At 45.2% G+C, this 24619-nt stretch overlaps 1 protein-coding gene across 4 annotated transcripts in view; it reads left to right on the top strand.

Annotated features, from left to right (window-relative positions):
- NBEAL2 (neurobeachin like 2) overlaps window positions 1-18844 on the top strand; it is a 124627-nt gene extending 105783 nt beyond the window's left edge. For all 4 annotated transcript variants that reach the window (XM_066585250.1, XM_066585247.1, XM_066585246.1 and 1 more), the window contains 26 exons: window positions 984-1121; window positions 1293-1598; window positions 2057-2206; window positions 3381-3538; window positions 3621-3745; window positions 3850-3967; window positions 4290-4447; window positions 4882-5015; window positions 6010-6117; window positions 6681-6776; window positions 7283-7407; window positions 7887-8027; window positions 8110-8240; window positions 9800-9909; window positions 9999-10116; window positions 10283-10380; window positions 10586-10702; window positions 10884-10973; window positions 11050-11159; window positions 11449-11621; window positions 11758-11852; window positions 11930-12046; window positions 13551-13712; window positions 13988-14136; window positions 14492-14627; window positions 15560-18844. In XM_066585250.1, coding sequence (XP_066441347.1) covers window positions 984-1121; window positions 1293-1598; window positions 2057-2206; window positions 3381-3538; window positions 3621-3745; window positions 3850-3967; window positions 4290-4447; window positions 4882-5015; window positions 6010-6117; window positions 6681-6776; window positions 7283-7407; window positions 7887-8027; window positions 8110-8240; window positions 9800-9909; window positions 9999-10116; window positions 10283-10380; window positions 10586-10702; window positions 10884-10973; window positions 11050-11159; window positions 11449-11621; window positions 11758-11852; window positions 11930-12046; window positions 13551-13712; window positions 13988-14136; window positions 14492-14627; window positions 15560-15661 — 3465 coding nt within the window. In that variant the 3' untranslated portion in view covers window positions 15662-18844. The remainder of the gene's footprint in view (window positions 1-983; window positions 1122-1292; window positions 1599-2056; window positions 2207-3380; window positions 3539-3620; window positions 3746-3849; window positions 3968-4289; window positions 4448-4881; window positions 5016-6009; window positions 6118-6680; window positions 6777-7282; window positions 7408-7886; window positions 8028-8109; window positions 8241-9799; window positions 9910-9998; window positions 10117-10282; window positions 10381-10585; window positions 10703-10883; window positions 10974-11049; window positions 11160-11448; window positions 11622-11757; window positions 11853-11929; window positions 12047-13550; window positions 13713-13987; window positions 14137-14491; window positions 14628-15559) is intronic.
- Window positions 18845-24619: the final 5775 nt, after the last annotated feature.

The raw sequence follows: 24619 nt of genomic DNA, 5'->3' as shown, positions 1-24619 counted from the left end.
TAAAAAGAGTAGATAAGCCGTGCACATGCACAATCACTGCTCTATTCATTTCAGTGGGAGTGCCGAAAATAGCAGAGTTCAAGCTCTGCAATCTCTGATGCTGTCATTGAAATGAATGGAGCAGTGGTGGAGCATGCATGCTGCTGCTTCATTTATTTTGCCAGTGTCCCGTTCTGGCCATCAATGGGGAATCCCAGCGGTTTGTTCCCCATTGATCAGCCAGTTATCCCCTATCCAGAGGGGTTAGGCCCATTCCAGTTATTTATTTATTTTTATTCATTATGTAGCTATTCCACCAGTATATATAAGCAAGCTAGTGTTACCTTAGGTTAGCTATTCCTATCTACATGAAACTCCCAGCCTCTTTTTCCTCAGATGGTCATGTGATCTCAAGTTTGACCAACCCTGATACACTTTGGGTTATATATTTATTTTCTAGTCAATTTCTCAGTCTACATGTTGCTATTTCATAGATCTACCGAAAAACGGCTTGGAAGGGGACATAGGCACTCAGGATCAGTACAGGATAAGGGGGTGGAGAGTTGGTGGAGAGGGGGCGTGAACTCAGAGCACTGCTCCCGGCTCTTCCAGCCTCCTCCCCCTGCAGAGAGAGACGACGTATATCGGCCGGTGTGAATACCCGGCCGATATACGGTCATCTGAATGCGCCCATATTCACATGGGCGTATTTTGCATCAGTATTTTGTGAGACAAAATCAGGAGCGGCTCCAAAATACGGAAGAAATGCAAATCTTTCCATTCTACTTTCTCTCCACTTCTGGTTTTGGCTCACAAAAGACTGATGAAAAATACGCCCATGTGAAAGAGCCCTCAGGCTGATACTCTTGTCTGTAGGGGCAGTATTGAGCAATGATGGGAGTAATATACAGAATTTAATCTGGAATTGCCCATTCATATATTTTCTGTTTTTTGTATATGATTATAATGTGTTAATCACTGAGAACATTCTCTTATCTCATTAGATATTTGAAGGGGTCACTAACTTATTAGAAAAACTGGATGTTTGGAATTACTTAATGACCGGGACTTCAGACCTGAAGGAAATGGCACAGATTGGCCTCAGGATCATTGTAGGGTTTATCAAGTTAGATGACCAACAGGTGAGAACACGATTACCTCAACATTGGGGGTCTTGATCCCTCAGAAGTAGAAAACCTTCACTAAATATTAATTCTCCAATTGTCCTCTTATTTATATATGATACCCTTTTGACCTGTTCTTGGGCGGGGGACATTGGCACCATCGGTGTTGACTGTGAATCTTCTCATCAGATGCATTTATCAGCCTCTTCAAAGCTTCATGAAATTCTGAAATACGCCACCGCTCTGAAGAAGGAGGAGGCTTGTTTCTTACTTGGGAATATTCAGATCCCGTTGCTGCACTCTCTCAGTGCCAAATCCGAGACCTTCTTAGGCCTGGTGCCCATTATCCGGACTATCATGGACCAGTGTTATGAGTGCCTCCAGCTCCAGCAACATCTGCCCTCTCTTCCCCCTACCAATGGGAGTCCAACCTTCCATGACGACCTCAAGAGGTTCTGCACTACAGCCGAGTGGAGACTCTTCATAGAAAAGCAGGTAAGAAGCGTTATCTGGATCTCATCGGATTGCAAAAAGTTCAGCAACTTTCTAATATACTTTGTGCTTTCATTCAGGCTCTCCTACTCGCTGTCATTAATTAAGAGTTTCCATTCAGAGGCTGCAAATCTATGTTAACCCGATTTCTGCTTGCACAACTGCTGGGCTTGTTGCAGTGCATCGATGTAGGTCTGGCCTAACGGCATAGAGTCTCTGGCAGAAGAGATGGTTGTGCAGCCGATGTGTTTAGGTCACAGAGTTTTTGACCTACAGTGCAGTGATACATTAGAACGATCCCTCAGCTGTGTGAACCAGATTTGATCAGGGTGTGTTTCCCAGACTTGGACTTCAGATGAACGACTGCCTGTTTACACATCGTTCATGATGATGAGCGAACAATAGCTGTGTACGTTCTGATGCCAATCCGTCTTCTAACGGACACAACTCCTTTTTGCCAGGTCCAGCCTACAATGGAGCAACTGGAAAAAGAAACGTTTGCTAAAAGCCACAACCTGATGTCGTCCTTCTGGAACTCCTGTTACGATGCTTTAATGAGCAGCTCCTTAAGAAGAGAGTCGGAGAAGGGGGAGAGCAGAGGCAAATTTCAGGTAAGCTTTATGTTGTATGCATGTCATGGCTGTCTCTGGCATGAGCTTAAAGGCTATAGAAACATTTGTGCATGAAAAATCCATACATGCAGTTCATGCAGAAAAAAATGATGTATTTACCTGTTTTTTTTGGTTTTTTTTTGCATTGTTGTCCTTCTCATAGATTTAAAAAGCATCATACTTGGTTTGTAGGCTCTCCTACATTCAAGTTTCTGGCTTGGGGGCGTTCACAGCACTGATCAGCTGATATCTCTAATGAATGAACACAAGCTTAGCTCCCATTTCCCTCTTCTTTTTCAGAGGCTGTGTAGCATAACCACACCCACTCAATACTACACAGCTATCTCTCCTCCTATCTCAACCATTCTTTAGGTAGCTGCTGCTAAGTGCAGAAAATTCACCTGGAGTGAATTACAGCCCTCTGTAATAGTTATCTCTGCTGTGTTCTCATCCGCAATCTCCCGTCACTGTCATACGGCCCTCTATAATAGTATCTTTCTCTACTCTCTGCCCTCCTGATCTCCTACACCATTCCCCAGCCCTGTCATACAGCTCCCCGTAATAGCTAAGCAGAAAGGCAGTGAATATGCGGTCACAACATAGGAGCAGGCTAGGGGATGAGCTGTCCGTTAAAGGGGATGTCCGAGATCTCGCTTCTTTTTTTTGTAGGGACAATGTGTTTTGTTTTTTATGTTATTTGGTGGGCTGTTGCCAAGAATCACTTCGTTAGGTCCGTTATCTGACCTGCTTTCCTCTAATTTAGCTTGTACTCACTCTTACTTTATGTGTGTGTATTTCCTTGTACACCCTGTGCCGCCTTTTATACAAGGTGCAGTCAAAAACCCTGATCCAGCGCTATATCTCAATACTGATGGCCTAGATTCAAATAACAGTAACGTACTTGGATAGGAAGACATGGATGTGCTACATGATGGTATGGCGTGCGGCGTCAAGGGACATCAGGGGGAATTTGAGGTTAGCCTGAGAGCTTACAGAAAAGATGCTGAATTATGAGTGCAGCTCTGGATGTGTTTTGAAGATCATTACATGTAAAGCAAATGACTTGCAAAACCCAATGTAAAGCGCTGGTTAATGCTGTTTTAAATTCTCATTGCTTTGCATACTAAAGACGGTAGAAATGCATTTTGTTGTCTAACGCCATGTTTTTGTACAGGAGCTGGTCCTGGAGCTCATCTTGAAGAGGATCCGAACTGAGAACCAGCGTTATAACAGCGTCCTGAAGCAGATAAACAGCCACCACAACGCTGTCCTAAGGCAATGGAAATCCCTCCTGCGTCTGCTGACCGGGTCCCGTGGAGCATGGGCCGATCAGTGAGTGTTCTGGGGCTCTTTGAGGGTCTCCGCTCACGGCATGGAGTCTCCAGGCATCAATAACCGATTTCCCTTCTTCCAGGAACCCAACGGAGGTGAGGTGGAAGCTGTCTAGTGCTGAGACCTATTCCAGGATGAGGCTGAAGTTGGTGCCCAATTACCAATTTGATGCACATACTGAGGCCAGCGCCCTCCGCGACAACCTAGGTGAGGACTGACTGCTCTTGGGTGCAGTATAGGGGCAGTGTTTGGGTTAATGGGACATGGACGGCTGACTTAATGGGATTTGCTGTCACTGTCTTCTCCCTTAGGTACGGACCCCAGTCAGGCAGTGGCAGATTCTTTCCTGCTCGCTGTTGCCAAGGAAGCTAAAGTGAATGAACAAGAAGATGACCAGTTGGCTGAAGAGGATCTGCAGAATATTTACCAGTGAGTGATACAAGGGTTTAAAAAGCAAATATCGTCTGACCCCAAGAGCTGGCAATTTAATCGCCATATCACATACACAATGTAGCACTCTATTCATCCCTGTCCCCAGGAGCTCACAGTCTAATCTGTCTCTTACTAATGGTATCACTCCTATCATCCTTGACCCCAGATGCTCAGGGTTTAATCTCCTTCTCACATGCAGCACTCTCATAAACTGTCCCCAGGAGATCGCAGTCTCCTCATCACTTCTGGTCATTGGGCGCATCGCCCACCCACGTCTTTAGTCCGTGTGCCCTCTGATTCCCCGTGTCCTGTGCTGCAGGGTGGAGATAAAGGAGCAGAGTCAGAAGGAGAAGCTCGTGATTTCCGAAGACTGTGAACTCATCACCATTGTGGCCGTCATCCCAGGCCGCCTGGAAGTCACTACACAGCACATTTATTTCTATGATCTCAGCAACGAGAAGGAGGAGACTGAGGAAGGTAAAGACAACAGCGCTAGAGTGCAAGCTCTGCTGCCAAATGATGGGACAGTTATGTCTTACTTAAAGAAGTTTGGCTGCCAAACCCTTACTTATTTTGTTAGAGGGAGATGTTACACCGCAAGTAACGCTATGTTTATTCTGCAGTTACTTCTCTGACTAATCAACAGCTAATAATAAATGAAGGCACCGATATCTAGTGCCCTAACCGCGTCCAGAAGTCACATGACTGCCATCTCAATGGTCTTGGGCTCTGGTGGGCCTTACGTAATGTGACCACTGGATGTGATGCCAGATGGTCCAGCTTTTTATACTCTGGTTGAAGTCTATTGACAGCAAACAGAGATCTTAAAAATGGTGAGGAATTGAGACACAAAACAGAAAATATTCTTCACTAGAAGTCTTTTCCTTTTGTTCTTCCCTCCTTGTGTCCAGGTATTGGCTATGACTTTAAGCGTCCCCTGTCTCAGCTCCGTGAAGTCCATCTGCGGCGGTATAATCTCCGGAGATCTGCCTTGGAGTTTTTCTTCATTGACCAAGCCAATTACTTTGTCAACTTTAGGAAGCAGGTAATTGTGACATTACTCCTCCAGTACAGAACATAGTTTCCATAAACCTCCAGGGTTGTCATCTTCACCACTAGGGGGCGCAAACCCATGAAGTACCCATAAGTCAGTAGATGGGGGAAATAATGACCAATGTAAGTGGATTCCATCTTCCTCTGTCTAAATTCTACCTTTTGCGATGAGCATCAATTCATTTCTCAGATACAGAGCTCTAAATCCTCTCCTATAAAACAGTCAAAGATTTAAATGATAAAATACTGGCAGTCACCACTAGGGGGAGCTTACTGCTTTCTGATTTAGGCCGATTGCACATGGGCATTTTTTTGCTGCAGAATCCGCAGCGGGCATCCGCCCACGGGCGTCCCCAGCAATGTCCGTCCATAGGATGCAATGCAGAAGTAAATTGTTCCACGCACATGAGCAGAAAGCTGTACTGCGCATGTGCGAGGGCGGACACGTCCTCAGTAAGGAAGACAGACAGGTATGCAGGGCCGCGGGCACAGGCGGATGCGTGCGGGATTCCCCATGGGGAATCCATGCATGCCTGTGCATTCGGCCCAAGGCCAGCCTCACATGACTGTAATTTGCAGCATGCCCCCCACAAGTGGCACACTTGTGGCACGCAGCAGGTATGCAGTGACATTGTGTACTTGCTGCGGGCCGCTCATAGCCATGTACTGTCTTGGCGTGTATACTCGCATAATACGAGCGAAGATAGAACATGCTGCGATTTTTTTTGCTCACGTCTTTCGCACAATTTGTGTAAGCGATAACATGGCCACTTATGGGATATTGGTACAGTGTATTATCATACGCTCGTGTGAGACAGATCTCATTGGACTCTATCAGTATGCTCCACTGTGCCCCCTAGTGCCAGGGTGAGAAATATGGCAGCCAGGCTTATTTTATTAGAGGAGAATGGGGCAGCCAGCAGGAGATTTTACATCGCAGCCAACCCCCATGTGTATTCTGAGTCACTTTTCCCGTCGTCTTGCAGGTCAGAAATGTTGTGTATTCTCGGATCCTGGGCTTAAACCCCCCCAACCAGTTTCTGTTTGGCAGACGTTCCCCACAGGAGCTTCTCCAAGCCTCAGGCCTGACTCAGGTATGTGATATGTTCGCTAGTGGACACTCTGGCGGTTCTTTTCTAAAAACATTCAGTAATATATGGTAGATAGTGGAAAATCAAAGCTTCTGTCTTTATTAGGATCTCATTAACCCTTTCTCTGCCAGGACAATTTTTTATTTTTTAACGTTTTTGACAAACGCAAAACCTGAATTAAAGAGCCACTTAGGTGAGGGGCATAAAGATGATAAAATGTGTTTTTTTTTTTTTACCGGATTGCCTGTCACACTCTGTAGGTCCCCTCTATGTATTGCAGCCACCTCCATGCAGTGCAGCCTCCTGTCTGATGCTTATCAGGAACTAGCCAACATAACGGATCACTTTTTTTTACCATCATAGATGATTGCTCGCGTACGAATTTTAATGGATGAAATTTTTTGAATCGGCCATTTTGAAATACTATTTTCCTATGTGTATGGCCAGCTTTGATTCATGGGGCCCTTTTTTTGCAATAGAGGTCCTAGAATCCGCCTCGTCCTATGCTCTCTTTTGTAGCTATGCTGCCTCTTTCCATCTTCTCATCCTGACTTCTCTCTCTGCAGAAATGGGTGTGGAGGGAGATTTCAAACTTCGAGTACCTTATGCAGCTGAACACGATCGCTGGAAGAACGTACAACGACCTGTCGCAGTACCCTGTGGTGAGTGCGCAGTCCCAGTGCCTGGCCGCAGTATGAATTTCTAATACTTCTTTAGTGGCCTGCCAGCACCTGGCTCCTAACCACCTGTGCAGCCAATCAGCTTCAGGGGGGCGTCACCCCCCCTGTCAATCTTGACTCTACCAGTACTTGCTGGTGGCGTCAAGATACACTAATACCCTGGCATACTACAACTCCCATGCACTGCAGCAAGACTAGATATGTGAGGCCCTGGATCTTGATACTGCCTATTAGTTTCAGTGCAAGACTCACAATCACAGCTCAACATCTAAAAATCCCCAAGCTAAAATAAGAGGAGGTCTGGTTCTTGGATGCTTGATGATCTAACATGTCTCAATGGCACATATATGTATTAAAGGAAGTCAGTACTATAGTGAATGCAACTTTGGATGCGATTGGAGAAGAGGATGTGATATAATGCAACATCTATGGTCTGATTATCTCTGTTACATTACATGAGGGTCTTCTTTCCATTTCATTTATTCCAGTTTCCTTGGATATTGAGAGATTACATTTCTGAAAGCCTGGACCTGAATAACCCAGAAGTATTCCGCGACCTGTCCAAACCCATTGGGGTAGTGAATGAGCGGCATGCACGGGAGGTGAAAGAGAAGTAAGTTGCTAATAAAACCCCCATCACTGCTGCTTGACTCCTATTGTACTACATTCGTTATGTAGGCAGGAATACCTGATCTAATTAGTAAGAACACTCCTTCCGTGGAGACTTTCACTGTGCTTACAGCAAGGAGCCTGCGAGGGCCGAGGGCAGTATGTGAGGATGGAGGCCATTAATGAAGGTTTTTACACTCATAGTGACTACCTGTAATCAACGTTTATGGCCCTCCAGATCTGCTGATCAGTGCAGTGCGCTGCTGAAATGTGGCGCCACCTAGGGATAAAAATCTGTATTACAGGTCTATCTATACCAGTATGGGAGGTGCAATAGTTTTTTGCAGCTAGGGGCAACCTTTGTAGTAATTAGCAATGTGGAATTCAATAAAACGAGATGTGTTCAGACACTGACCCCATGAGCTTACATCTTTAGGAAGCGTGAATGAAGCAGGCGTCATCGTCTCTTTTCTTCTCCCGCAGGTACGAGAGCTTTGAAGACCCTACAGGGACAGTGGACAAGTTCCATTATGGCACCCACTACTCCAACGCGGCTGGAGTGATGCATTACATGATCCGCATGGAGCCGTTCACTACCTTGCACATTCAGCTGCAGAGCGGCAGGTGGAGGAGTCAGCACTTATTCTGGCTAGAGGGTTTGCAGTAAACATTTGCACAGTTCATAATCGTTCCTTTTTTTTCTCAGGTTTGATTGCTCTGACCGGCAGTTCCACTCTATCCCCGCTGCTTGGCAAGCCCGTATGGAGAACCCTGTGGATGTCAAAGAGTTGATTCCAGAGTTTTTCTATTTTTCTGAATTCCTGGAGAATGAGAATGGTATGTAGGGGAGGGGGAGATAAACGTCACTACCACTAGTAGAGGCTGCCACTGAGGATGGGAGCGCTAAGGGATTTGGGGTCTGTACTATGAATATAACACACAGACCTCTGCGATTCTACTAAACCGAACTGTGAAAGCTATAGGGTTCTGTGACCATGTAAGTTCGGTGACGGGTCCGGGTCTTGCAACAGCAATACAGACTGCCAGTAAAATTCCCCAGCAGTCATGAGATTTTTCACATGATTATTCCATTTTAAATGACACCAAAGCAGATCGCTCTCTCCCCAATATTGTAGTTGCGGCACTCAGCTGAAGCCGCATGCAGTTTAAGCCCCTTACGGCCCTTTTTCATTGAACGAGTATCCTTCATCTTCTTGCTGGATCGCAGGAATCTGAACGATAATCATTCCGTGTAAATGCCTGCAGAGTCTGAACGATGAACTATCATTCCTTCATCATTCAGATTGTGCAGGCATAAAAATCAGACGACGATCTGTCTGTGTAAACGGGCCGTTGCTCATCTACGAACAGCTGCCTGTTTACTGTGCATGGAGACGGGCGGGTAGCAATTCTCTCTGGCCGCTCCACCTCCATTCACTGAATGATGATTGCTCCCATTTAGAAGCACAGTTAAAATTACAGAATGGGAAATATTAAAAAAAAAGAAATGACGAAAAGTGGACGCATACTCAATGATACAAGAAGGCAAGCATATAAACCCGATATCCCTCAAACACACGGAGCCAAGACTGATATACGGAGGAGTCAAAAACAGACACGTGAGGACACTGATGAGACAACCACTTACAGCCCTCTATATAATGAGGGGGGGTGGTTGCTTAGTGTTAATTCCTGCACCAGAAAGTCAAATACAAGATGTCAGACCACATGATACGTGTAGTGCGCCATGCAGGATTGCAACCTATTAATGTCGCCAGATTTGAAAACAGTGGGCTGCCCTCACCCCAAAGGTACACCACAGTGGCACTGACACTCTGGGCCCAATGCCCACGGACGGATCTTTGCTGCGGAATTCTATAAACTATAGACGCCCACCACGAATTCTATGTTAAAAAAATTCTTCCATGACCACGAATGGAAACCAACTGCAATTTTCCGCTTGTGGGGAAAAATCGCAGTATGCTCTATTTGGTGTGGGAAATCGCATGGACGGCTTCCATTGTTAATGGAAGCTGTCCGATCCGCAGCGTTTCCAAAATGTCAATTTTTAAATCGCCGCGGATCCGTGTCATCGCCAGCGTGTCATGCCCTGCCCTGCACTGTGCCGGCCGAGACACTCGTGGCGGATCCGGAGAGGTGAGTATGTTCCCTGGCTTGGCACAGAGTCTGAATCCGCTGCGAGATTTCGCTGTCGGAATCCTACCCGGCCGTGGACATTCGGCCTAATAGTGCAGCTTTTGCCATATATTTGTTTATAGTATTGTTTTTTTATTATTGCTATTGTTTATATATTTTAAATAGCATTGTTGTTTTTGTAGTATTTTTGTCATTATTTGGATTTTGGCATTATCTCGCCCCTTATATGCTTCTTCCAGATTTTGATCTCGGCTGTCTCCAGATCTCCAATGGTAAAGTGGACGACGTTGTGTTACCACGCTGGGCCTCGTCTCGGGAGGACTTCATCTACAAGCACAGGCAGGCTCTGGTAGGTTCTGCTCTGTGTTTGCACTACATTTTCATCATGGTGGACAGCGTTCGCTGTAATAATCGGTGATGTGGCGTTTTCTTCACCAGGAATCGGAGTACGTCTCTGCTCATCTTCATGAATGGATAGATTTGATCTTTGGTTACAAGCAGAGGGGGGAAGCCGCCATAGAAGCGCTGAACGTGTTTTATTATTGCACATATGAAGGTGAGTGTATGGGGGGGATATTACTGCCATGTGGCTGGAGGGATGGTGGTCCCATGCGGGCGGTCAGAGGCTGGGGAGATGTTTTGCATCTCATAAGACTTTTACAGAAGATCTTTAGGTTTCTGAATGCCCTCTCCTCAGATCTCACCAGCTTCTCTTTGCGCAGGTGTGGTGGACTTGGATGCTATTGCGGATGAGACGGAGAGGAAAGCTCTGGAGGGGATCATCAGTAACTTTGGGCAGACCCCCTGCCAGCTTCTCAAGGTATTATGTGGAAGTGTTGGCCACTTTTATAGAATTTAAACATGGCAGATGATGGAATGGCGCATTTACACATGGTTTTACCTGGGAATGAAATTAAGATGGTTCTACAAATACAGGAAATAAAGAGATAATATGTTTCTTGAGAAGTTTCTACTTTATTTTCAATAGCGGATAGTTGATAAGCTTCATCTTTTATTCTCCATAGGAACCTCACCCACCGCGGCTGTCCGCAGAGCACACCGCCAGGAGACTCTCCAGGATGGACACATACTCACCCAATCTGTTTGAGAAGTTATCTGAGCTGAAGCCGTTCTTTGTGGAGGTGAGGACCCTGCAATGAGAAACCAGTCACTTGGGTTGGGGTCTTTGGCCGCAGACATTTGTCCTCCACATTTGTTTTCTGCTTTGGACACCAAACTTATTATATTATTTCCATGTTCTGGAGGATTTGGTGAGGAAATATCATACAAGCAGCCATGTAATAATATGTGTCCATCTCACAGGGCATGATGGAAGGGGTCCCTTTGGTGCAGGCTGTGGTCCCCAAAAACCAAGCTCATTCCTTCATGACCCAGGGCTCTCCGGATGTGTTGGTGAGTCATCTAAGTGGACCTCAGACCCGTAGAGCCACGTTGAGTTCTGATGACCCAGCTTTCTCTTGTCTCACAGGTCACGGTCAGTGCAAACGGTCTTCTCGGCACTCACGGCTGGCTGCCCTATGATAAGAACTTCTCTAATTACTTCAGCTTCACAAAGGACCCCACCGTCTCCAACACCAAGTGAGTATCTCCCAGAAGCCTCCCATGACATCACATGACAGATGCAGAAGTAGAGAGAGGTGGTGGGCTCAGGCTGGTGACCCTTCCAGGTTCACCACTTCTGCCAGATTTGGCAGGAGCTGTGACCCCCATCGACTGGTATGATGAGGTAGTACTTTACCCTCTAACAGCCAGTGGCACAACAAGGTTTTCTTTGGCCTTACTTTTTGTCTGTATAGGAAGATGATTGGGATGGACATCAGTGTATATAGTGCTGTATATAGTTTGATGACCTTACTTTGTTGTTTAGGACACATCGCTTCCTCTCCGGCCCCTTCGCTTTGGGTGCGGAGTTATCCTCTAGGATCCTGGTCGTGTCTCATGATGCAAAGTTACTGTTGAGTGGTGGACACTGGGACAATAGCCTGCGGGTCACCTCTCTGAGCAGGGGAAAAGTCATCAGTCACATCACCAGACATATCGGTAATTAGCAGGAAGCCTTTATTTGTGTGGCAGCATCAGATCTGCTGTTTTTGGGGTGATATAGCACATATTACAGCATTGGGGTTGTCCATAGTAGTAACATGGTCTACTCCACACCTATCTCTTTCTGGGGCAGATGTGGTGACGTGCCTGGCTCTGGATCTGTGTGGCATATACCTCATCTCTGGCTCGCGGGACACGACATGCATTATCTGGGAGGTTCTTCAGCAGGTGAGCAGCCTTAATCTTCCCTGTTTTGTGCTGCAGTGGGGTTTGGTATATTGACTACGCATTTTTTCCCCATCCAGGGTGGACTTTCCATGGGTTTGTCTCCTAAGCCTGTGCAGGTGTTGTATGGCCATAATGACGAAGTGACGTGCGTGGCCATAAGCACGGAGCTGGACATTGCCGTCTCTGGTTCCAAGGTCTGTTGAGGTTCTTACGTCAGCTTTCCACATTCTATTGCCGTGGTGTCCAACCTCTGGCTTTCTAGCATGCCCTGATGTAGTCTCATTCCAGCTGGGTAATCCCTTGTGTCTGACCTGCGGTGGGAGAATCCGTTTGCTGATTATTCTCTCCGACTTGTCACGAATATGCAAGAATATTTCTCCTAGTGGGAGATAGGTCATTAAAACTGGACAAACACATCTGGTCATCACATGTTTCATTGATGATAGATTGCAGAAAAAGAAATTGTAGTTGTCATTGTTTTTTACATCTCTGCTTGCTGTCAGGGAACCTGAACTTTCTGCTTCATTCATAGGCTGCAACCCCATCCTAGCCTAATATTCCCCCAGCTGGGAGTTTCTTACAATGTGTTAGGGCCCTCTTACATAGAACGATGATCGTTCAGTTTATCGCTGGATCATGCAAAACTGAATGCTGATTATTAAGTGTAAGCGCTGCCAACGACTGATTGACTAACGATGATAATTTTGTTTTGCTTATCTTCATCATTCAGTTTAGGCAAGTATAAAAATCTAACGACAATTGGCCCATTTGCAGACGTTGATCTTGCAAATGAGAAGGATGGAACATGCAGCGCCACCTATTGGAAGGCGGCATTCCTGCAAGCCGATGTCAGACTCTTTATACAAGTCTTATAACAATGACTGGGAATTAAAAGCCAAACCAGAATCCATACACAGACAGCTGTTTCAGGGCTTTTGTCGCTCATCGGTGTGCAGTAAGTTTCTGAACCCCCAAACAGCTGTCTGTGTATCGATTCTGGTTTGGCTTTTAATTCCCAGTCATTGTTATAAGACTTGTATAAAGAGTCCAACATTAGCTTGCAGGAATGTTGTCTTTCAATAGGTGGCGCTGCAGAGGTATTATTTCATCTTCCTGATTTGCATATTTCCCAGAGGAGCATGCATGGCCTTACAAGTCTCCTCACACACCTTTTAGGTGGTCTCCTTAAGGAGAAATGATACCCTTTCCCGACTGACATTGATCTTTGAACAATTGCCTGTTCTAAATGGAGGCGGGCTGCTGGAGGCGATCTCTAGCGCCCTCCAACTCCATTCAGTAAGCAATTATTGCTCCTGTATGAAAGATATCACACGAACGATATCATTGGGGTGAATATCGGGCACTTAGTCTAGATTATCCAGTGTGAGCTTAAAAAAAAATGGCAGCACACATCTCTCTGCTGTCTTGATAGTTTGTTACAATGTATCAGTGCAGTTAACATGCATCAGTCTGGACTCCAGGATTCTTACCTCACTGTTGATCGCTTAGACTGGATGCAGTTGTAGCAAACCTTCAGCTTGGAGAAGATATTAGGTTTTCAGCTTCCTAGATGTGAATAAGAATGTTTCTATTCACTAACAGCAAGCAGATGCCTTGCAAATAGTGAGGAACTGAAACAGTCTGTTAGAAGCTTATATGAATGTTAATACTTATGTAATCCGTGACGTCTTCCCGCAGGACGGGACGATCATCGTGCACGCCGTCCGGCGGGGCCAGTTCTTGAGGTGTATTAAGCCCCCCTGTGAGAGCTCTCTCCCGCTGACCATCTCCCACCTCGCTGTGGGTCTGGAGGGGCAGATCGTCTTCCAGAGTACGATTGAAGGCCGGAGCTCCCTGAAGGTGAGGACACTCCTCATATCCCCTGTCTACATCCTTCTGTAAGAGGTGGGACCCCTTTACAGCTGGGAATGAGACCACCCAGCGATCCCAGACTCCTCAATTGCAAATCTACACAATATTACATCCCCCATAATGCTTCATGGCTACCCAGATTTGCCATTCAGGACTTGGCGGCACCCATTTTGGTTGTCACCCAGCTTTCCCGGAAACAGATTTAGGGGGTGTTGTGTATATCTTCCTGCAGACCTCATTTGCTAACATGTTGTGGTTTCTAGGAGAAGTTTGGGCTGCACTTGTACTCCGTGAATGGGAAGCACCTGTCCTCTGTGTGCCTGGAGGAGCAGGCCTCCGCGCTGTGCGTCACCCAAGACTACGTGGTCCTCGGCACCATGCAGTGCTCTCTGCAGATACGGAACTTGCACAGGTGAGAACCGATGCAGAGACAAGGCTTCATCATGTTCTGCTGCTGTCCGTTATATTTTGTAATGATCGTTCATTTATGTTCTAATCTGTAGTCACAACCAGAGCTGCATCTTGCTGCATCCTCCCTATCTGATGCACTGTAGGAGATGTAGAGAGTTCCAGCTGAATGCTGGGTCTGTCAGCAATGACTTGACAGATTCTAAATGTCAGTTAGCAGAATTCTAAATGCAGCTCTGGATGTGACTAGAGTTTGACATGATCGACAAAAGTACAAAGTTACAGAATATTATTTGCAGATTAAAACTGTAAATTGGAGTTCGGAAGGTATGTGCATTAATGGGATTGTTCCTTTGCAGCCTTGGTCTGGCTGTCACTCCACTGCCGATGAAGGTTCCTGTACACTGTGTGTCCGTGACGAAAGAAAACAGTCACATCTTGGTGGGCTTGGATGACGGAAAGCTAATTGTGGTGGGAGCTGGACAACCTCTGGAGGTCAGGATTTGCTGAAAGTGTTTATCACTGTAGTCAACAAAACACTGGTGTGACAAGAATACATGACCTTAGCAGAATACTGAGTGCAGCTCTGGGGCATAATACAGGACGTAACTCAGGATCAGTAAAGGATGCGTAATGTATGTACACAGTGACTTCCCTAGCAGAATAGTGAGTGCAGCTCTGGGTATAATACAGGATGTAACTCAGGATCAGTACAGGATAAGTAATGTATGTACACAGTGACTCCACCAGCAGAATAGTGATTACAGCTCTGGGGTATAATACAGGATGTAACTCAGTATCAGTACAGGATAAGTAATGTAATGTATGTACACAGTGACTCCACCAGCAGAATAGTGAGTGCAGCTCTGGGGTATAATACAGGATGTAACTCAGTATCAGTACAGAATAAGTAATGTAATGTATGTACACAGTGACTCCACCAGCAGAATAGTGATTACAGCTCTGGGGTATAATACAGGATGTAACTCAGTATCAGTACAGGATAAGTAATGTAATGTATGTACACTGTGACACCTCCAGCAGAATAGTGAGTACAGCTCTGGAGTATAATGCAGGATGTAACTCAGGATCAGTATAGGATACATAATGTAATGTATGTACACAGTGACTCCACCAGCAGAATACTGAGTGCAGCTCTGGAGTATAATACAGAATATAACTCAGGATCAGTAGGGGATAAGTAATGTATGTACACAGTTACTCCAGCAACAGAATAGTGAGTACAGCTCTGAAGTATAATACAGGATTTAACTCAGGATCAGTACAGGATTCTTTATGTGACCTGTAAAATTATTTTAAAATTGCCGATAAACTTCAGTCATGTGACCCATAGGTCGCCACCCTCCATTTTCGTTTCTCTTTCTTACAACATGAATATCATTTCTGCCCTTGTTTTTGTTCTTCAGCTGAGAACAGGACAATTCACAAGGAAGCTTTGGGGCTCTACCCGGCGTATTTCACAAGTGTCTTCCGGGGAAACTGAATACAGACCAACTGAGTCCAAGTGATGGGATACTGAGTGATGTGAAGACCACAAGTGCCTGACAGGAACCCTGTCGCATGAAACCGACCCCCCACAAGTTGGGTGTACAACCTTCTTGGTGGGACGTGACGTTGGCCAGCAATCTGTGTAGAGCGGCTGTTCCATTAGTAGTTGATGGCGGGACTGTATCCGAGACCCAGACTCTCTACAAGCAATAACATGGGACTGCTCTACTCTTCTTACTGAATGTGGAGACCATTTGCACATTTTTACAGACTTGTTGCCTTAAGGGAGAAGTGGCCGCTCTCGTTTCTTGGGGTCTGTACATAGAGACAATGCAATACTGTGTAATGAAGACGTATAAGGGTGGGGTTTCTACATTTTACGGTCACTCCCATCGTTCCCCTGTTGGACAGATGACACAAGTTCTGGGCGCCAATGAGGACGAAGTCAGGCTGCTGCTCTGTGGACTCTATGGGGGCGGCTGTATCCTCATTTTGCTGCCGTTTTATCACATTCCTGTATTTTTTATTGACTTTTGTAGTAAACACTGTAACATGTATTTTACGTCATGGAAGGACGGAGCAGATGTTGCACTTAATCCTGGAGATCCGTCTCTTCTTCTTGTCCAGCGCTGGTTGCTGTGACGGATTATCGTCTTTCCTGCTGGCTCACGCATTTCGCTGCATTCTGATAACCTGTTACAATTTTTATATCATTTCCTTCCTGGGATTTGAATTTTTTTCACGCAAAACCAAAATATGAGAATTTTTTTCTTCTTCTTACACAAGAAATCGAAACGTGCAATGCGAGGGGTTGGGGGTCCCTGTGGGGTGATACACTGAATTGTTTACTGCTTATTGTGAGGGTTTAATGGCTTTAGCATAATTGAGGACATTAGTTGTGGGTCACTGGACTGCGGTTATGATGGATATGATGATTTGTGTCCTTTATAGGCATTTAATGAGCTACTGAATACTACTGTGGGGGGCTAGACTCTGGTTAATGGCTCCAAGTTCTGGGGTCTTTATGTCTTTGCATTTGCACTAAACTTCCACAACTATTGTTCCTATGTAATGCAACGGTTGCAATGTTCTGCATAACCCCTGTGGAGTTGTAGTTGGTTTTTAATATTGTATATACCTGATGACAACATTCCTGTGAAATCTCTCATATGTCCCCCCATATCTCACCTGTATACGGGGGAGGGGGCTACATTCAGGTCCTTTATTGAGCTTTGTCACTTTTTTTGTGGAGAGGATGAGAATTTCTGGAATTTCTTCAGTAAGATATTTTTGTCTTTTTCAAAAAGTTTTGAACCGTTGTGCAGGAAAGTTTTTTGTTTTTTTTTTGAAATTCAGGAATTTAAATTTAACAATCCTGTTAGTCTGCTGAAATGTTTTGATTGTCCCAAAAATATATATATTTTTGAAGGAAATGCATTAATGACCTTTAATATTTGTAGTGCGTTAACATGCACTTCATTGATTCAAAATGTGGAAAAAAGGAGTTTTATTAAAAAAAAAAAAATATTACAAAAAGTGGGAAAAAGGCAGGAAGACTGTCTCCCACTAGAGTGTAAGCCGTCTGTACTATAACATTATGTAGGATGGAATTCTATCACTGCCGTATATTGGAGATGTATCTCCTTTGTCTCCTCTTCTAACACTGTATGACCATGCTGACGGTGAAGGAGGGATTGTATTTCACCCGACATTACAGCTATGACCAGAAATATTTCATTTGCAAAAAGATTTTCCCTCTACAGTACACATTTCTGATTGCTCCCCCTTCTCAGTGATTACGGCAATGTATCTCCTTATAGCTCGTACAAAAAGGGGACCGCGATGGGGGCAGCAGACATGCCATGTGTACCATTGCAATAACCAGTGGCTATCATGGTTACTGAGTAACAAGCCTACGTGTTTATTATGCTCTGAGGTCATATGTATTATGCTGGATTGATTTGGAGGGATTAGGTTTTTGCATAAAACCATTTTCAGGGAGTTAAAGTCAAAGCAGATTTCTCTTTTTCCACTTTTCATGGCTAATCATGAAGGTCACTTCTCCTAAAGGTATAGATGGCACTGTTTGAAAGTTTGAACGTTGGCGCTACTGCCGTGTTCCTCATGCAGGACTCGTTGTTATGCCCATCCTATCACTCCTACACTGCGATTTACAGCCCTAGTGGCTGTACAGGTCCAGCTTTAGCTTTATATGAAGATTACAGATGTAGCAAAGTTTAATCTGACTCTTGATGCATTAAGGAAATGTTCTGTGCTGCAGTTTTTGCTCCCTCAATTGCTTTTCAATGGATTCAATTTAAGATGGCAACAACTTTTCAATGGATTAGGAAAGACGTCACGGTCAAGTTAAACTTTTCTACATCTCTGCAACGATTTGCATACGAGAGGTCAATAATATGACTGATGTCCAGCCTCTCGGTACCGCACTGTACATACCTGCTTGGACATTAGATGTGATATAACGGTTACATGGAACAGGTTACATTTCTGTACCCGGAGGCATGTTGCTTCGTTACTGCATTCTTGTTCTTCTATTATTCCTTCTGACGTATCGGCAGACCCACATTTAAAGGGCATTTCCATCTCGGCATTTCCTGGTTGAGATGAAAAACCCGCAGCCGATTTCCTGACCACCTTGCCGGGTGTTGTGGAAACAGCTGAGCGCGACAACCTTGCAAGGTTTCCTTAACTCCATCCAAGTGAGTGTTAGTTCTGTAGCCCAGCGCACCATGCTGCTTGCGTAACTCCCATTCACTTCAGTGCGAGTTACCGAAACTATCTTAAGGTGGTCCTGCTCGAATGTTTTCCGTGACGCCCGGCGGGGTGGTTTATAAAGCAGCCATGGGTTTCTCATGTCAACCAGGAAGTGCTGAGCTGGGAAAATGCCCCAATCTCATGCACAGTAGTGCCCAGTGCTTCCTGTCTGAGCTCGGCGCCCATCATGGGACTCTTCCTTTTCTCTGTGTTCTTCATTTGGCCAAGTGGGGGTCATTTCCTTTTCATTATGGACGTAACTGAGGAAATTTGCCTCTTTTTTGCAAAATTCAAGCACGTTTAAAGATATTTATACAAATCTTGCCTTAAACTTGAAATTGTTGACTCCATAGCTGACCTGTGACTGTAATGTGGATGAATAAAGATTTTTTTTTTTATTTTAGAAGAAAAAAACTTTTCTAACCACATCCTGCGTTCCGTGTGTTTCATATACGCACTAACCCTATATGTCCAATGCCCTCAAACCATCATCCACCACCCACCTGATAGTAAAAGAATTACCCAGCTACCTCCAGGAGGCGGTTTAGAACTGTTTGTTAAACTGTGCAGCGCACTCTAGTGGTTACTGAGGCAATCACAATATTCTGCCTGGTGAGGCCCCTAGAAAAAAAAAAAAAAGTTTGATGCCCGGTTTTAGATTTAAAGGGGTTTTCCAAGGAGAATAATTGTCGGGATAGGTCCTCAATAATTGATTGGCTGGGGTCCATTGCTTGAGACCCCGACCGATCAGCTGAGCGGGTGCATGCTGTCAGCGCCATAAATACACAGAGGTCGGAGCTGAAGCAGCAGGAATCTCTATGCCGACCTCTGCATAGTGGTCGGCGCTTGTAACTGCAGGCACGGCTCGTGTTGATTTCAATGAGAGCTGTGCCTGCAGTTACAGGCTCTGGCCACTTCATAGAGGTCGGCACTGAGACTTCTGCTCTGACCTCTGCGTATTTGCAGGGCTGACAGCATGCGCCCGCTCAGCTGATTGGTCGGGGTCCCGAGCAACAAACCCCAGACGATTAACTATTTGATGACCTATCTTGAGGATACGTCAGCAGTAGTATTCTTCCCGGAAAACCCCTTTAAAGGGAATCTGTCACCTACTTTTAGGCCTAGAATCATAGTTTGTAAGCCTGAAAAAAAGCCATGTGTCCATCCTAGAAGCCAAGTTTATGGGCTCAAAGTAGGTTTACCGGTTAGCCTGAGGATGTAAATTTTATACTTTGTTTCCCCATCATCACCCCCCCCCCCCGCCCCCCCCCCCCCCCCCCCCCCCGGTGTCGGTGCTGGAAGCTGTCCCTCAGTGCATTGAGCAGTGCTGCTAAGTATTCAGCCCATTATAACATTAGAACAGGAAGCCTACTTAGAAGCTCCAGAGCTGACACAGAAGGAACAATGGGGAAGGTAAGTATAGCACTTACACCCCAGACCTCCAGTGGTCACCTACTACTCACCAATGAGCTTTAGTTTATAGGACTATATAAGCAGGTGCCCGATTCCCTTTAAGTATTAACCCCATTAGTCAGTAGAGGGCAGGTTAAAACCAGCAACAGACAAATATCAAAATGCATTGCTCCTCTTACCCAGCAGGGGGCAGGGTAGATTCATTATATACTATTATATAGCACTCCTCATCCTGTCTGGCCTTGCTTCAGTTCGTTGCTGCATCGCTCTGAGCTGCACGGTTTTTCCCCCTCTGAAAGGACTAAGGCAATTGAAGTAAATGTAGAATAAGAAATGTTATGGAGAAATGAGACCCGTCTGGAATATGAGCAGCAGGGGACCTGCATCCACCGAAGCCTACCTTTGCCTAGTGTGATTGGAGGTATAAAAGCATGACCTGGAATAGGCCCTTCTGTACATACGTGGTCAGCTTTGCTGAAATATCAGGATTTTCAGCTACAAATTAATATATTCCCTATGTCCCCATGACAACACTTACTGCCTGTGTTATCAGGATTTTGTGTGGAACCATATTGCCATCTACATCATACCTGCCTTGAGTAGTCTCATGTGTAAACACTGATGTAGATGGTAATTTTGGATTTAAAAAAAAAAAAAGCATAGTACAAGAAGTGTTGTCATGGGGATGTGCTTTCAATTGTTCACAGCACCCTACTCCTCCTGGAGTACAACCTAATTTGCTGTCTTGTAGCCTCACAAGCGGGGAAGGTGAGGAGTCCATCAACAGTGTTACCAACATTCAGTGCCCATTGCAGTGCCATACCTCTGTGATAAATATACCACTACCTAATAAGGCCAAGGCACATGGGTTACTATTGTGGGATGGTGTCACTCTCCTTACCCCTTCCCCTTGCCTATGCAGAAACCTCCTCTGTTCCCTTGAAATCCATCTACAGTACATGGTAGACGGGGAGGAGGGGGATGCGGCTGCAGATACTGTATGATGTGAGTGGGGAGACACCTGAGAGTACAGAGCTCTGCCCATGCCCATAGGACATGTGGGCACCTGGAAGCATACCAAATGAAGGGCACACATCATACATAGCAGTGTCGTCGACTGAAAAAGCAGATGTACAAAGGGAAGACCAATCACCCCAAATCTCTGCATGTAATCCACAGCTGCAGGAGGAGGGGGCGGTTTTATAATGATGGGTTAAATCTCTTATCACCCTTTTTAAGCAGAGCTGCTCTGGGGGAGATCATGATCCCAGGATCTGCCAATCAGTAGGTTCATCTCCTTTACAGCGGCTCCGTCACTGAGCGGTGGGGTGGATTCATCTCTTATAAGGACATAGTCACAGATGTTCTTTAATCCCAGTTTGGAGCCACGTTCTGAGCCCTTCATGTTCTCTTTGATCTCTGGCTCTCAGGCTCTGGGGCAGTACAAGAGCTACAAAGGATAACTGTATTACTAAGTGTCACCAGCAGGGGGAGACTGGGCACCTGCTACTTTGTAGCGTATATTCATGGCAGTGATGTTTCTACAATGTCTCAGTTCCTGGTTAATGTCTCTTTGTTACAGGCTGTTATACCCCTCCACCGGCTCGGACTTGTCTGAATGACAAACGACTGCATTAGGTATTAATAAATATGTTCCCAAAACCTGTACAGACCTAATGCTGCTCACAGCTGAGGGTTGTTACAATGTGTCACTGTGGATAATCCTCTGAGATACACCAGCAGCACAGATCTCTCTCTACTGTTCTAGGCATTAGGCCTTTGGCACACTAGTGTTTTTTAGGTCCATGTGTAGTCTGATAAATATATATATATGTATGTATATATATGGACTATACCCAGACAGCATACAGGCCCTATATTATTCTATGGTGCAACACACTACAAAGTTTTTTACACATACTAGATGAAAAAACTCTGATTTATGGGCAAGGCTCACCCATTCCAGTTAAAGGGGTTGTCCCGCGCCGAAACGGGGTTTTTTTTTTTTTCAAACCCCCCCCCCCCCCCCTTTCCGGTCGGCGCGAGACAACCCCAATGCAGGGACCTAAAGAAAGCTTACCGGAGCGCTTACCTGAATCCCCGCGCTCCAGTGACTTCTATACTTACCGGTGAAGATGGCCGCCGGGATCCTCTTCCTCCGTGGACCGCAGCTCTTCTGTGCGGTCCATTGCCGATTCCAGCCTCCTGATTGGCTGGAATCGGCACGTGACGGGGCGGAGCTACACGGAGCCGGCATTCTGCACAAGCGGCTCCATTGAAGAGAGCAGAAGACCCGGACTGCGCAAGCGCGGCTAATTTGGCCATCGGAGGGCGAAAATTAGTCGGCTCCATGGAGACGAGGACGCCAGCAACGGCGCAGGTAAGTATAAAACTTTTTATAACTTCTGTATGGCTCATAATTAATGCACAATGTACATTACAAAGTGCATTAATATGGCCATGCAGAAGTGTATAGACCCACTTGCTGCCGCGGGACAAACCCTTTAATGGGTATAGAAACAAAGGATGGCACTTGGGTGTCGTCCGTGTGCTGTCCGTTTATTTTAAAGATACAGTAAACAATAATTGGGGCGGCTTCATTTATTTTTGTGGAGATGAAAAATAGATGGCACACAGAAATATAAAAAAGGGCACCTGGACCGGCGCAGGGATGAAAACATTTCAGGTTTTTTTTTTATGCAAGTGTGCACCTAACCTTAAGGCTAATTCACACGTGTGTGCAGGTTGCCCCCGAGCTTCTCATGTGCAATTCGCAGCGGACCGCACATGGACACGGGTCCATGTACTGTCTGAGACTGGCAGGTATTGGACGTTGTATGTCCTATTCTCGTACGTAAAATGGCTGAAAATAGGACACACAATTCTATTTTATTTGCACGGACCGCAAGTGTAAAAAAACGAAACAAAAAAAAACATAAAAAGTCTTACGACTGAAAAGACCTATTAAAGTTAACAGGTCCGTGTCATGTCTGTATGCCGGCTGTTGCAAACATGAAGTGCCCACTGACAAGTACACGCGTGTGTGAATAAGACCTTAGGGCACCAGTTTTCACTAAGCCGCTCGCACTAGCGGTTTTTGTTTTTTTTAATTGCGTGTAAAAAAAAAAAAGACAGCGTGTTCTATTTTATTGTGTATCACATCCATACAACCCTACTGTTCTCTATGGGTGTGTAATAAATACTGTACATACGCAACACCGCTAAGAGACAGTGAGAAAACACCACTCCCAAGATCGCAGTTTCATGTAGCGCTCTCGAACACGTTACAGCGGTTTTTTTTAACGCACCCCAACTTTGTGATGGGTGATGAGGTACGTTAAAAAACACTGAAATGCTGCAAAATAGAGCAGACCGCTTAAATATTGCGGCGTTGAAATCAATAGGAGCATTGTACCGCGGTTAAAAAGTGCTAATCGCAGTAAAAAGCGGGCTCCGTGAGAGCAGCCTTAAGCTAACTTCACACAGGGAGTGCAATATGTGTGCTGTAGCTGCCGATAAGAGGTGCCCATTTTGATGAGGAATTTTGGAGCATTCCTCCCTGCAAATGTGTCTGGGTTAATCATCATTTCTGAGATGCCTTGCGTGTACAGCCTTCTACAGATCATGCCACAGCACTTTGATAGGATGAATGTCAAGACTGACTTGGCAATTCTGAAATACAAATCTTTTTAACAATGTATTAGTTTATTTACACGTATGCTTTGGATCATTGTCTTGTTGCATCACTCATCTCTTCACCTTGAAGTACCGGACTGCTGCCTTTACTTTCTTCATAGCATTGTGAAGAAAAGTAACCCTTATGTTTCATCTGTCAATAGAACATTTTCCCAGAGCTGTTTGCTGTTTGTAGACTCTTCTGTAGGTCTCTTGCTGTTCCCCTTGGGTTCTTTCCCACCTCTTTCAGGATTGCCTACTCTGTTCTTGGAGTCATCTTAACAGGACATCCACTACTAGGGAGAGCAGCAACAGTACTGATGTTTTTTTCCATTCTGCATAGTCTGTCGAACCATTGATTAATGTACACTCAGGTCTTTAACGATACTTATGTAGCTTCATACATCTCTATAACACATCTTCTGAGGTGTTCTGAAAGCAACCTATCTTTCTTGAGAACAGAACAGTAAGCAGGCTTTGTGTGCCTTTATTTAATGGGCAAAGCACCTGTGAAACCCACATTTGCAATCTCATCTCTCTTTCGCTGAATTTAAACAGGACTGTTTGGATACAGTAAAAACGACCTCAGAAAGACTCCATGTGTGTTTGCTATGGTTCTGCTGCGTTTGCAGTTTTTGAACCGCAAATGCAGCAAAAATGTAGATGTTTTTTTCTGACCGCCCTGTGTGAATGTGCTATAATGGAAATACTATGTACTAGCAGCTATACTGGCCACCATACTAAAGGCTGCAGTGACCTACCTTATATACTCACCTATATATTAACCCCGTTAATGTTATATACTGACCACTATATTATTTTTTGGACTTTGGTGTCTCCTCTGTGCACTCAGCTGGGATGGCCTCTTATTTTTCAAGCCTTCATCTTATTCGCAATACTGATCACTAACTGCAGTGTAGGGACCAACAGGGGCAAGTAGGGGTTAAGTCTCACCCCAGGGCTGGTGTGAGGTGTTATATATGGACATCCCTGACTATTTCCAAATCAACATTCCCACAAAACCAAACAAGTGGACAAATCATCTGGAAAGTCCAAGTCCAAGTACTCCCATCATGCCCCGCTGTAGCCCACACCCAGGACTGGGCCAGCACATA

Source organism: Eleutherodactylus coqui, chromosome 12, assembly GCF_035609145.1.
Source record: "Eleutherodactylus coqui strain aEleCoq1 chromosome 12, aEleCoq1.hap1, whole genome shotgun sequence".
NCBI classification, from domain to species: Eukaryota; Metazoa; Chordata; class Amphibia; order Anura; family Eleutherodactylidae; genus Eleutherodactylus; species Eleutherodactylus coqui.
Note: the sequence above shows the minus strand (reverse complement) of the source record. Positions and strands in the feature narration are given on the sequence as shown.